This window comes from Corythoichthys intestinalis, chromosome 21 (genome assembly GCF_030265065.1).
Source record: "Corythoichthys intestinalis isolate RoL2023-P3 chromosome 21, ASM3026506v1, whole genome shotgun sequence".
In the NCBI taxonomy this organism is placed as follows: domain Eukaryota; kingdom Metazoa; phylum Chordata; class Actinopteri; order Syngnathiformes; family Syngnathidae; genus Corythoichthys; species Corythoichthys intestinalis.
Genome location: NC_080415.1, coordinates 22,756,303 through 22,770,485, shown reverse-complemented (window position 1 = coordinate 22,770,485; position 14,183 = coordinate 22,756,303). Strand labels below are relative to the sequence as shown.

Here is a 14,183-nt window from a genome sequence, read left to right as displayed (position 1 = left end):
TATACATATATATGTTTTAAAATGGGTCATTCATTGAAGATACGCCTCATACGCCGATGCGCCTTATAGTGTGAAAAATACGTTAAATGTTTATTTTCCCAGCAGTGCATCTTTTAAAAATGACGTACCACATGACTACTCTGTTGTACGATGCCGCCTCAAGTTTGACTTCATGACAATATTAATAAATTGGAAGAATGTTTGTGTCATGTTTTTCCTCCTACGGAAACCATATTAAACAAAAAATATATTACCCTCTCCTATGTTTTTCTATTTTCAAACATTTTTTAGCCACTCTGGCAGCGCTAAAGAGCCGATGCGGCTCTAGAGCCACGGGTTGCTGACCCCTGGACGAGGAGGATCTGCAATGGATTGGCACATTGTTGGCACTGAAACATGATCATTCACTGCTATCCCTCCCAGTTCAAATGAATTGGACGTCGATCGCCGTCAATGGCAGTGTATGAGTTAAACTGGTTGAATCCTTGTTCTTGTCTAATGAGCTTGCACAGTGGGAAGCTCATACGGTGCCCTACCACATCCTGCTTATCTCTGAGGGTCAAATGTTAAAGGGTCACATTCCAACGTGTAGTAGAATCTCACAGTAACCTCTATGTACCATCACTGGCATTATAGATGCAAACAAAAACAGCTGCAGCAGCATTGCTTGCTTGGTCGGCGCGCAGGTTTTTGTCAATTTGCTGACATTTAATGTGCCGAAAACTAATAAACAAGCAAAGACAAATACTTATTTTCCACCATGATTTGCAAATAAATTCTTTAAAAATCAAGCAATGTGATTTTCTGTTTTTTTTTTCCACATTCTCTCTCTCCTGGTTGAGGTTTACCCATGTTGACAATTACAGGCCTCTCTAATAACTTGCACAATTAGTGGTTGACTAGATACTTATTTGCCCCACTGTACCAATAAACTAAATTACGAAAGTGTTTAAAAAATTAGCTCATACAAAAACTTAGCTTATGTTGGTCTTAACAGGGAGCAGCTGGATTCAGCCATGTGGCATGAGTTATATCATATTCACTGTTGCCACTAGAGGGCAGGTGATCCACCCAAATCAATGAAACTACATGCAAACACTTTCAAAACAAACCATTACAACGCCACTTTAATTAAACTAATACTCAAAGCAGACAAATTAAATTTGAATATTTTTTCTAAATGAATAACTAGAGTTAATTGATTAATTCATCCAGAACTAGTTAAAATGAGTTTGAATTGTCTCATTTGTTCTTCATTAACAATGTGCAGTTGATTGGAGAGACCATCCGTTTTGCATATGAGGAGTAAGGGGCATCTCTTGGGGGGGTTTACTATGGCTATTTTTCATACTAAAGAGACATAGCCTGAATGGCAAAGTACTACTTGTGCACAGCCTGTATGTGTGAACAGCTTTACCAAATCTGTTGTCATGTTAATTGTGGGAGACGAAAGCTCCATTTACCCTGCTATAGGACAAGATTTCTTTTATTGTACAAGGTTTGGTTTCACATTTACAGTTTATGTGGTCAAAGTTCATCATTCTGCAGGTTTATCTGTGTGTCTACACTAGCTCTTGCTAATGTGCATGTGATGTTAGACTGGAATTTTGTTTTCACATGTGGACTGTGTGGAAAAAAAGAAAAATAAATCTACCACTAACACGGGTGGAGTGGAAGCCTGGAGGCAGATTTGGGGATTTTAAAACTATGAAGGCACAGGAGGTGCAAAAGCTTGAGTTTTTAGAAAATACGTTGGGAAAAACAGCCCAAAACCAGAAGGAACAGCACTTGACCTGATATTGATACTGAAACGTAATGTGATTTTATCAAGAGCTTGAAACTGAACTGTTGCCAACTCCCATAAAGTCACAGCAGGACTTGTTTAGGAGATCCACATGTACACTGACTCATGCTGACTTTCGGACCGACAACATGCTTACCAGTGGGTGTTATGAGACTTTTGAAGTTGGAACATTGTTTTGCTACAACTTGGAATATGCTCTCCAGATTTGGTCGTTTAATTAACACCCCTAGTTCCCCCCTGCCCGGTCCGACCACCAATGGCGGCAATTGTTAAAGGATTAGCGAGGACAACACAGCATATGCTGCTCGATCATAGCAGCATGACAAAATGGCCACAAACTTAAAAGGTCTAAGTGACCATTTTCATACTCAAAACACAATTAACTGCTTATGTACTAGAGATATAAAAATCCAAAATGGATTGGACATCTACTGGGGTCACTGGCACTGAAAACCTCCAAGTTAAGATGGACCAAAAAAGCAGCTCGGTCATCACCTCAATGTCACTGAAATGCGTTTTAAACCAAATAAGCGTTGTAACGAGATGGTCTAATGTTTTTAGCCATGCAATCAAATACAAACTCCTGACAGGGCTGAAACACTTTAACAGGATTAAAGGATGACAAGCCTGCAAGTGTGCATGTGAGTGTTTTGAAAAAAATTGCGTCACCTCTCAAATAAGCCCACTGCGCGGAGACACGCACATGCACAGTATCGGTCTCCTAGCAAAGGAGTCATGCGCGGCACTAGCTAGTGCCTGGCACCAGACAGACCCCCGCCATCCACTCACCATGCTGACGCTAGGGATTAATAGCTGGGCTCCAGAAAGGGGGCCGCCATTGACTGTGTGTGCGGCCGTGCACGTGAGTCTAGGTGACTGGGGGAGGGGTCGTGGGGGGCGCCACCTGCTTCTTCTCAGACAATAAATTCAAGCCGAAGCAGGGCTCGCTCTTTTAAAAGTCATTCAAAACAAAGATTTTAAATGGTCTTGGTTGACAATATTTTGGGTTAGCCTTAGAGACACAAAATCACAACTTAAAGCAGTAATGTGAAGTAATTTCTTCACATGCCAAATAGGGTCACAAGTAAAGTAATTAAACATTGTCCAACAAATAAAGCATGAAAAAAATAATTTATATGTTGTATATTTGACAAAATAATCGCGTTTCCGAAGTTCGAGCCTGAAAGGGGACGAACCTGGAAGTGATAGGTCACACCGGGAACACGATGGCACCTCCATACATACGGCCGCCATACAAAGCCCTTCAAACAATGATTCAAACAGCGATATAAGGCGATGGATCGAGCGCAAGGGAGGAGATCCAAGTTTTTGAAGAGTTGGAGGAAGAAGAGGAGCTTGGAATTTTATGTTGGACCTAACATGTATTAGCCAGACGCTAATCAGGATGCAAACAATGTGCCTAGACTACCTGACATGGAATGGATACAAGACCCATCGAGATTACAACATTAGTAAAATATAGGCTGTTATTATTTTCATGATTTGAAGATGCAGGCATTTGCACATAATTTTATGTTTTTGTCTATCTGATGACATTGTTAAAAAAAATAATAATCAGACTTCATGTTCATTTTGGCAGATCCGGCAGCACTCGTACATATAAAATAATAATACAAAAACGTTGGGGCGAAAGAAGGAGATGAGTCGTTGTTATATCTTGACCAAGTGACCCACACGACACCTTTATTGGCTTTTACAACTTTACTCAACGTCTTGCAAAGTGACTCTGAACAACAACTTTTCTCTCTTTTAGTCAAGGAGTAAGGCACAAAAGGTAACACATCTAAATGACATGCGTACCCTCTACTGGTGAACTCCCATATTACAACTAACACAATAATATCCACTATATCACAGTCGTCGATAGCTTTCTCCACTTTATTGTGGCAACAATAAGAAAACAAAGTGGCGTCTAATGGCGTGAGGAAATGTAGTTTTTTCACACAAGCGAACAGATTACAAAGCACCACTTCAGTGTTGTCCCGAGACTACATTTCCCATGATTCACTGCGTGACCTGCGCGCTCGCTGATTCGCTGCGAGATTGACTCAATGCCAACACGCTAAATTCTCACCTGTCAGTGGCACTCGCGAAACAAACTAGAAGGCTATCAAGCGATCACCGTGAAAGAAACGCCGAACCGTACAAATGCAATGCAATGCTAGAAGCATGAAGGTGGAAATACATAATACAAATACAAATAAATGTGCACAAACTCACCGGCGGTGTGTGTCTCTTACTGCAACGTGACCATGAATTACCGCGACGCCGACCCGCTTATGTGCACATCCACACCCCTTTCCCAATTGACAGTGGATTAACCCTTTCGGACAAGATCGTAGATGACGCACAATTTAAACACGCTTAAGCTAGCGAACGCAACAACAACTATGATCGGGAATTGCCACGAGTTAACTTTCGGCTAACGTCGCTAGCTTATACTGTTCATTCCACAACAGTTGGCAGCTCTGCTTTGACAAAGTCATCAGTCATCTATCCAAAAATCACACTTACTTTTTGGCAAATCCTTGATCATAAGCAGACCGGTTAAGGAAGCAGGCATCTTCGAAGTGTTTACAGCAGAGAACACTACTCGATGATGGCGTGAAATTCATTCGCTTCGTGCGAACGAAAGATGTCCATTTACGTGCCCTGCTATCCTTTGGCCACTCATACAACTTTTCGCTTGAGTGAGAACAAAACATCGCCACACACCGCCGTGGCATCTTACCGAGAAGCAATGCAACAAACAATACTGTTCTATGGCGGACTTCCCTCGCACTTCCCGGTGTGACGTAATTTCCGAAGATTTCCGAAGATTGCCAAAGAAAAGCATTTTCATTGTCAAGGGCGTTGCTATGGGTTAAACAAAAAATCTGGAAGGGTTGCGTTAAAAAAAATAATGAAAATATGCTTATAACTGTTTAGCCATTGATATCATTCAAAAACATGGTTGGACAACCTTACTTCACATTACAGCTTTAATGCCTTGATTTCCTACTATCCTTATTTGAATAAACTCCAAACTCTATAATAGTTTTTTTCCTTCAGATAAAAGCCAGAGTAGCATTTTACGTCATACACACACGAATGAAACAAACTTTAGCAAACATGACATCTACCTCAAGGGACAATAACAACAAAAACCAATAGGCTGCGAAACTAGTTCCGCAGGTTCGTAGACTGAAGAAAATAACTGTCTTCCTGTGGGATGTCTGACACTTATGTTCCCACACATACACATTACTTCATGAAAAGACAGCTTGATGTGAAGATACTCTGGCGAGTTTGTGTTTGAACCCTCAGGCCTGGCTGTAGGTTAAATGTGATAAGAAAAGGGAGTTGACTTCATCCTGTTTTATCTAATGAGTTTGGCGACTAGTTTATCTCCTGCTTTGTTTTCATATGTAGAGGTGAGGTTGTAGTATAAGTGTTGCTACTAATCAGTCTTTGTGTTCTTGTTCCTTGATTAGTTTAAGCAGGACCTTACAAACACATAAACACATAAATTTGAAAACAGATGACAATCTCTCATATGACAGCCAGGTATTTACCTTGGTTTGGCTTCCTGTTAGTGGCGAAGGGTGACTTTCTTAGGGAGGTGGGAGCAGTCTTTCTGTAGAAGCTGTTGCGATCTAAGGAACCCACATAAACAGGCTTCCGACCACGTTTCGGACCAGATTTTCCGGCACTTGACTCGTATCCTTTTTCCTGCTCCTCGGTCCTGTTGTAAATAATGGGATCCTCAAAGGAGCGCATTTGTCTGAGCGCCAACTTCTTGTTTTGCTCTTCGACCCATTCCTCACAGTGCGTTTTGCGTTCCTTTTTCGGGTATTCCTCGAAACGCGAATCCACCGATAATGAACGCAAATCTCGATATTTGTCTCTGGGTTTGTGGTGAGAATTTCCATCATCTCTGGATTCGAAGGGGTCGTTTTCCGTATGGTTGTGGCGGCCTTCATTCTCATAATCATAGGAGTCCTGATGTTCATAGTACTCCTTTTCTCTGTAGTCGTCCCGCCGTCTGTGGTCATAGTACTCATCTCTCCTTTCATCTCTTGCATCCTTATATCTATAGTACCGGTCCCTCTTATCACTGCTACGTTCAACAAATTCAGATTCATACTGCTTTCTCTGTCTGTTCGAGTAGTTTTCTTCACCTCTTCGATTGTAGACTTCCTTATCTTTGTAACTTTCTTCTCTGGGGTCATATGCATCTTCTGAACACCGGTCATAGTACTTATCCCTATATTGTCGCTCTCTGTTATGGTAGTCGTCTCTATATTGGTCTTTGTCTTTATAGCGCTTACTGTCTATTGTATCATGATAGTCCCTGTCTTGCGCGTAATAACGATCAAGATTTCGTGGATCGTCTCTTCGAGCATCGTCATAGTAGTCTTCATATTCACTATTGTACCTGTCATGTCCCTGCAGATCTTGCGTGCGATGTCTCTTCTCCTCGTAATAACCCCTGTCATCATAGCGGTCATGCTTTCTTCTGTCATAATTATCTCTGTACTTGGATTTGTTCCTATAATCATACTCATCTGATTCTCTGTGACTCCTATGGCCATAACCATCAGAGTTACGTCGGCTGTCTCTGGCTCTGTTGTCTCGTCTTCTATCCTCATCCAATTTGGCATAGTCTTCTTGATTCCTGTTGTCATTTTTTTGAGGCACTTGGAGGTAGTCCTGGTCATAATCATCTGGGCCTTGGTAGAAACAATGTTTGCCTTTCCATTCCGATATCCTCACATCTAAGTGACCGTCCTGTGAACCTGGATGGTAGTAAACATTCTGTCCTTGAGGCCTCTTGTCTGTATAAGATGACTTTTGATGTTCATCATATTCCCAGCTTGTTTGTTTGCCCTGGCCTTGGTTATCCCATTGTGCTGGCCATGGAGCTGCCACATGCACGGGTGGTGGCACTGCCCCCTCTACAGTTAATGGGCCTCTATGCACAGGCATCATTCCAGCATGCATGGGCATTGGAAAACCAGTAATTGGAACTGGGTTACCAGGCATACCTCCCATAATGGCTTGCTGTGGCGGTCCAGGAGGAGCAACACCATAGCCAGGATATACAACCTGTTGCTGTTGAAGTTGGTGGAGTTGCTGTAAATGTTGAAGATGAGCCAATCTTTCTCTTTCCTTAGCCCAGCCAGCATCTCCTAACTCCTCCACGCTCTTCCCCCTCCTCACCGGGGCCTCAGGAGCAAAGTTCCAGTCCACCGGAGCAAACATGACAGGGTTGCCATAAACCACCGGGCTCTTCATGTTTCTCGATTAGATCAGCCTCCCAAGGCTGATACCGTTTGTTCGTCAGTGAGGTTTATTCCTTTGCTCCAGATCCTTGCATTCCATTATAAAGCGCTGTGGGTGACTCCACCTGTCAGTCATTTTGTTGAGCGACCGTCTCCCACTTGTTTTATGTGTCTCCTCTGCATGGCCTCAGCAGGACTGCGTAGCCCAAGCACGTCCCAGCTCTCAGAGTAACTGAATCATCCCCTCCCTGCTGTCATCTCAGCGAATTGTTGAAGGCAGGGGGAGTTGACTGAAGGAGGGTTAATGATTCAGTCGAGTCACATGAGTGGAGGATTAGCCTAGTAGCCACTCCCATTGATTTAATTGGCTACTACGTCTGTTTTCAGGAAAACACTGTCCCTGTGGACAAGTTTTGATCAAGGAAAGAGACAAATTCCAGAACATTATGGAGCAAAGCCACAGACATTGGCACAAAATGAGTTTTTTTCCCCCCATTGCTATGAACAACCCTTCACTCTATCCTGTTTGCTTTGTTGTGCAATTTCCTGTTCTCCGAATCCTGGCTGTATGGAGTAGTACCTTGAAGTACCTATGCTGTTACTCACCGACAATGAAACACACACTCAAAAACTCTGACAACTTGACAGCTTGTAGGGAAAGTATTCCTTCAAAAGATGCGAGCCTGATTAGACTATAAGCCTGAAAAAGTAGAAGCTGTAGTGCACAATGAGCTATTGTTGAACACTGTCCTCCCTCTCAGAGGCGACCTCAAACTTTTTTGTTGGAGTAAAAACAAACGAACGGCTATTCATAAAGCTCCGGTATTATACATCCCTCCCCCTGTGCTCTCAATCTCAATTCTCTATGAAAGAGGCAGCCACTGCAAAGACTGGTTTAAACAAAACAAATAGACTGGAAACTCTAAGGCGTACCCGTGGGATAGTGTCAATTTACCAACAATTTAAACAAATCTGAGCAGTGATAAGAAAATGGCAAGGGAGTTTTATCCAACATACTTAGGTAACAACTCACAGGATATCAAAAACAACTAGAAACTACAATTTTGGGAGAAATTACACCTGGGTCTTTCCTCTGTGGAGATACAGATCTTAGCCCCACTCAGGTCTATCAATAGAATGGACAATAATGCCAGTCAATGGCATTAAACAAAGTAAACGCCATTAGAAATGATTGGGAGAATTGGACGTCCATGTCCGTCAATGGCAGCACCCTCCATAAGCGTCATTGCAATCGGGGACATTTGGGGTACACGTCCTATTGATATCTGGTCATTTCCTGTTGATTGGGGGATATTGTTTTTTTTGCCATTGAAAATGAATGGGAAAAAATTTGGACGTCCATTGACGTCAATGGAATCAATTTACATAGGTGTCAATGGAATCTAAGCACATTGGCATCAATAGAATTAAAAAACATAATTAAATGCCATTGGAAATGAATGCCAAGTTTGGACGTCCATGGACGTCGATGGCATCACCCTCCATAAGCGTCAATTCAATCGGGGACATTTGGGGTACACGTCCTATTAATATCAGGTGATTTCCTACTGATATGGGGACATTGTTTTTTTTGCCATTGAAAATGCATGGGAAAAAATTTGGACGTCCATGGACGTCAATGGCATCACCCTCCATAAGCGTCAAAGGAATTGGGGAAGTTTGGGGGGACACGTCCTATTGATATCTAATCATTTTCTGTTGATTTGGGGGGGGAAAAATTCCCATTGAAAATGAATGGGAAAAAATTTGGACATCCATGGACGTCAATGATATCAACCTACATAGGCGTCAATGGAATCCAAGTACATTGGCATCAATTGAATGAAAAAACATGGTTAAATGCCGTTAGAAATGAATGGGAAATTTGGACGTCCATGGCTGTCAATGGCGACACCCTTCATAAGCGTCAATGGAATTGGGGAAGTTTGGGGGACACGTCCTATTGATATCTAGTCATTTTCTGTTGAGTTGGGGAAAAAAAAAAATTCTCATTGAAAATGAATGGGAAAAAATTTGGACGTCCATGCACGTCAATGGTATCAGCTTACATAGGCGTCAACATCTCAGCTTGCAGTTTCAGAACACAACCGAAACTGCAGTTGGGTGTATGTGTGTGTAATTCTGCATTCCTATGGGGCTGATAGCTTATGCAAATGTACTTGTTGCGGGTTCACAAGGAGTAAAAGGGGTAGTGATGCCCATGTAATAAGATCATGTATCAAACTGTCTGGCGTTTGTTTGGTGAACCAGAGTTGCCAAAAGACCTTGAGAACAGTGTTAAATACATCGGGCGGCGGTGTCATGGAAGCCGAGAGGGAGGCGTTTTAATAGTGGGGTTTAAAGAATTAAAGCTGGCTGAAGGTCACACAGCTTAAACATACAAAAAAGAGAAAACAAAGACTGTTTCGGAATGTTGGTGCCATTCGCTTTACACATTTACAGTAGTTTCATCTAAAAATGCAGCTGTAAACGTTACTTCAGATAACTTTTTCTCCAAGAAATTGATCACGTTTAGGTTTTTGTTTCTTACTTCTTTTGCACTCCAATGACTGGCTGAGCGAATTTAAAAGTTGAACATATACAGACAGAACTGAAGCCGCTGGCTACGTTAGAACAATAAACTGTCATTGTTTCTCAAAACATTATGCTTTGGTCCACGCACCTGAAGCACGAAAAAACACTCACTCCTGGAGTGTGGGTTTGTGTGAATGTCAAACACACCTTTCTGCAAATTGGGAAACTCAATTCAACCATTTTGACATAGCTACTATCATAGTAAAATGGAAGAGGCTGTGCGGAGGTATTATTAGATGCTATTGTTTGACAGGAAGGTATCAGAATTCCTGCCCAGTGACGAGTTAATGGTAACTATGTAGGCATTTGAACAGGTTGTTACCCTCAGGCTGATTCCTGTCATTTATAGACAGTGTGATACATTGGCAGTACTGGGAAAAAAAAAAAAACAATTGCCGGACCACATTGTGAACACATGACTTAAATCTTAATATGGTACTCATATGTTCATTTAACTCATAAAAGTTGACTCCCAAATTGAGAGATGCAATCACTTAAGCCCCTTTCAGATTTATATCCCGCTAAATTCCCATGTAATGTGACGTGGGATTAGGCATGTGCCGGTTACCGGTTTCACAGTTTACCGTGGTGTGAAAACGTCGCGGTTTCAAAACCACTAAAATTTTCCGTCAGACCGTTCTACGGTATTCACCATTTTTCATGTGTCAAAAATGCAGCCAGAAGTGGCGTGGCGCGGCAGCGCTCACCCCCTCCCGTTTGTTTCTGTGTGTGAAAGTGACGCTATCGGCTAAACAGCCAGCGAACCCAAAAACAAATACTCCAAACTAGGGCTGCAGCTATCGAATATTTTAGTCATCGAGTAATCGACTGAAAATTCTATCGATTAATCGAGTAATCGTATAAAACAAATATATTTTTAGGTGAAGAGCAATTATAAATATACATGAGAAAACAAGACATTTCATCTAATCTTGAACCATTTTCAGTCAATCAATGTCTTTATTTTCGATGTATATTGTAGCTAGAATTTTAAAAAAAAGAGTAATTCACTGCTTTCACTCAAAAAACTTTTAGATCTTATTAAAAAAAAATATATATATATATATATATATATATATATATATATTACCTAAAAATGCCGTTACGCTTGATAACACACATCACTTAAAAATTTTTTCCCTCGTGTTTCAATTGAATTTCTCTTTGTGTCAAGCCATTTTCAAGTTCTAGTTAAGTTTTAAGTTAGTCTAAACTGTAAGTCCTGATAGGATTTTGAGTTTTTGCTGTGTTCAAAATAAATGTATGATACAGGCTGTACTGGAGCACATTAGGGACCAGTGCTACTTGGTGTTTTATCCAGCAATGACTACTGAGCTAAAATTGATAGTTAGCATGATTAAGTTTTTATTTTACACCCTCATCACTCCACAATGCTATGTTATGTTAAAGCCTGTATGTAAGACACGTTAGCCACGCAACGACAGTGGTCATAATTAATTGAAACCTAGTCTCCGCAGGGCTAACTTTACGTGAGCTAGTAGCGACAGTAACGTTAATCTTATTTATTAGCGCTTAGCGCTCTTTATTAGCGCTTAGCGCTGTACTGCTTTAAGATGGCGGCTGTTTAATAACGCTGCCCAGACGCGGCCGAGTCTGTCATTGCGCATCTAGTTCAACATACATGTGATCTTTATGAGACGCATCAGACGCTAGCTGTTACCAACGTAGCATCGTGCGGGCTAGTATTTGGCAACATCGGCGTCGTTTGTGGCGGCTGTCAGCTGCAGTAAGTTTTTTTTTTTTCCCTTCTTCCTTTCCGCACGTGACAGCGCGTTGTCCCGCATTAAAAGTAGTCCGAGCAAAACGTGATGCTTAGAGCTGTCAAAATAAACGATTACTCGAGGTGAATAAAATTACTCAGATCAGTTTTTAAACTCGAGTTACTCGAGTTGCTCGAGTACTCGTTTCAGCTCTACTCCAAACATAAGGCGTTCTTTTCTTTAATTTATTGAGCTCTCATATCGTGGGAAGTGTAATATACAAAATGAAAACATTTAAAACATTGTACAATTGTATTTTTCCGTGTGTGCGTAGCTTCAACAGATTCATGGAAAAGTTCGCCAAAAACAAAACATACATTTTCCTTTCAAATTCGATATACACACTAACTAAAAGCTTACAAAGATGAATGTTAGCCTAGGCTTAGCTAGGAGAGCAACTTAGTCGAGTGTTACAGCCGCAGAGTGAGAAAAGACAAGCTTGATTCGCTTGAATGAAGGGGGAAAAGGATTGCATCAAAGATCGTTAATTGCGAAAGATGATCCTGCCCTAAGCACAAATCCACGTTCGTTAGCTCAAGGAGAGGTGTCACTCCCAATGTTTTTTTTTTTTTTTCTCGATGAAACCTTTCCACAACAATATTTACATTTTAACTTTTACATTTTTAACTAACTTGTACATTTTTAACTCACTTATTAATTTAGGATTCTTAGGATTAGAATTCTTTATGTTCTTTTTTAGGGATGTCCCGATCCAGGTTTCTGCACTTCCGATCCGATACCGATATTGTTTTGCACTTCCGATCCGATACCGATACTGGCCGATACCGATACCGACCTATCTGAGCATGTGTTAAAGTTTAAAGTTATTTAGCCTCCTTACTTAGTTGTCTGACTCATGTTGAAAAAGGTTTTAGTACCCTTGATAACAACTAGCCAGCTGAATTAGGTGAGTTTGAATAACACACAACGGTTGGTAACAAGAAACTGACCTGTTTATTCAGTGACAAACACAAAACATTATAAATAACAAACAGAAATGGCATAATCAGTCAGTAAAACGTGCAAATAATATTGTAAACTGTCTTAAAAAAGCAAAACACACCAACAACCTCAGTGGAAAATCCCACAAATCCCCCAAGCTATTAGATGCTTTTAATGTTTCGTGCATTAGTTACAAAAATTGTATAAAAAGCCTCTCAGGTTTAAATAAATGACTATTTCAGTATCAAGTTAACATTTTAAAACAGTAAATAAAATACTGAAGTCCCCATTCTGTATCAGCTGCTTTAAACTACATTCAATTCATTTAATTTTGCGAATCAACTGTTAAAGTTGTTAAAATTGCTCCCGTTATTCCATAATTTCCCTTCTGTCTACTTTCGACATGTGAAAGTTTTAAAACTGTTTTGAAGATAGATTCAAGTCAAGATTTTGCAGATTTAGGAGTATTTTAGATAAAAAGTTAATTAGGTTCGCTTGGAAGGTTCACAACAGCCTACTAGGGAAGTCTCCTGCTTTAAGATGGCGGCTGTTTAGTTTTCCATACTTCAATGTTGCTAACGCAGTCAAGTCTTTCGTGTAGCATCTGGTTCTATTTACATATGATATCTATTATCTCCAGTAAAACGATGTTGAAGTATTTTTTGTTGCGGCTGTCAGTAGAAGTCAGGTATTCTTGTGTTTTTTATCCAGCGGCATGAGTTGAGCTAAAGCCGTGAGTTGAGCATTGGCATTACCCGGGTCTAAGACAAGTTATGTTTACTTTGCGCATTGCGTCCCGAAGACCGCGCTGTGTATTAGTTCCGCTTTACTTGACATATTTCAATAATCGGAATTTGGATGTTTGTGAATCGTTCTCGAATCTTCAGCGGCCGAATCGCGTGTTGGATGCTGCGTCTTTACTCACATGAGATAATGGCTCGTCATCAAGAATGAATTCTTCGGCAATAACTCTTGATTTCCCTGGGCTTTGGAACTGTGGAGTGCCAGTTTGTCACGCATAGCAAAAGTTTCTGCCAGTGTTAGTTGCGTAGGACCTTTCTTTTTGTCTTCGGTTTTCTTAACATACTCCTCATATTGTTTGTGGTGGTATTTCGCTAAATGCTTGATTAGGTTGGTTGCATTAAAACTTCTTACAGCTTTACCACTACGCTTGACTTTATTGTGGCATATGTTGCTCTCTGCCTCTTCGTCTTTGTCGTCCTTTAAGGTGAAATGATCCCACACAGCTGACATTTTTACCGATAAAGTCTCTCGGTAAATTGGGAGACGGTAATGTAAATGTAGTGTGTTGAAGGTGTGCCATAAAATGCGGACCGGATTTTAGGGAAACCGAAGCAAAAACTGGAATGGATTATGTAAATCGGTGCGCTGGAAAACCCAGACCGGACTTTTAAAAAACTGGATCAGAAGTCTGGATCGGAATTTTTCCCGTGTTCCGAGCCGATACCGATGCGCATTTTTTTGCCCATATCGGCGTCCGATCCGATCCAAATATCGGATCGGGACATCTCTATTCTTTTTAACACCAAGGCATGACATCATGTAGACTAGATTTGACACAATGGCTGAAACTGGCAAAACTTCACTTGAGCTTTTCCACCCTCATAAAAAAGTGATGCAGTATAAATTTTTTAAAATTTTATTCAGAAGTGATTTTACTTTTTTACAGAAATTATTTTGGTCTTGCTCTAATCTTGAGCAACTTGAGCTTTGGCTGTGGGTATAGTCTATAAGTTATATTTTAATTTTATTTAA

The 14,183-nt window shown here is 40.8% G+C and overlaps 1 protein-coding gene across 6 annotated transcripts in view; it reads right to left on the bottom strand.

Moving 5' to 3' along the window:
* Positions 1 to 14,183, bottom strand: part of dnmbp (dynamin binding protein) — a 71,333-nt gene that overhangs the window by 28,970 nt on the left and 28,180 nt on the right. The window contains exon 1 of one of the 6 annotated variants that reach the window (XM_057825251.1): positions 5,380 to 8,311. The exons of the other annotated variants lie outside the window; for them this stretch is intronic. Coding sequence (XP_057681234.1) covers positions 5,380 to 7,102 — 1,723 coding nt within the window. The 5' untranslated portion in view covers positions 7,103 to 8,311. Of the gene's footprint in view, positions 1 to 5,379; positions 8,312 to 14,183 lie in introns of those variants that run through there. 6 annotated transcript variants of the gene reach the window in all.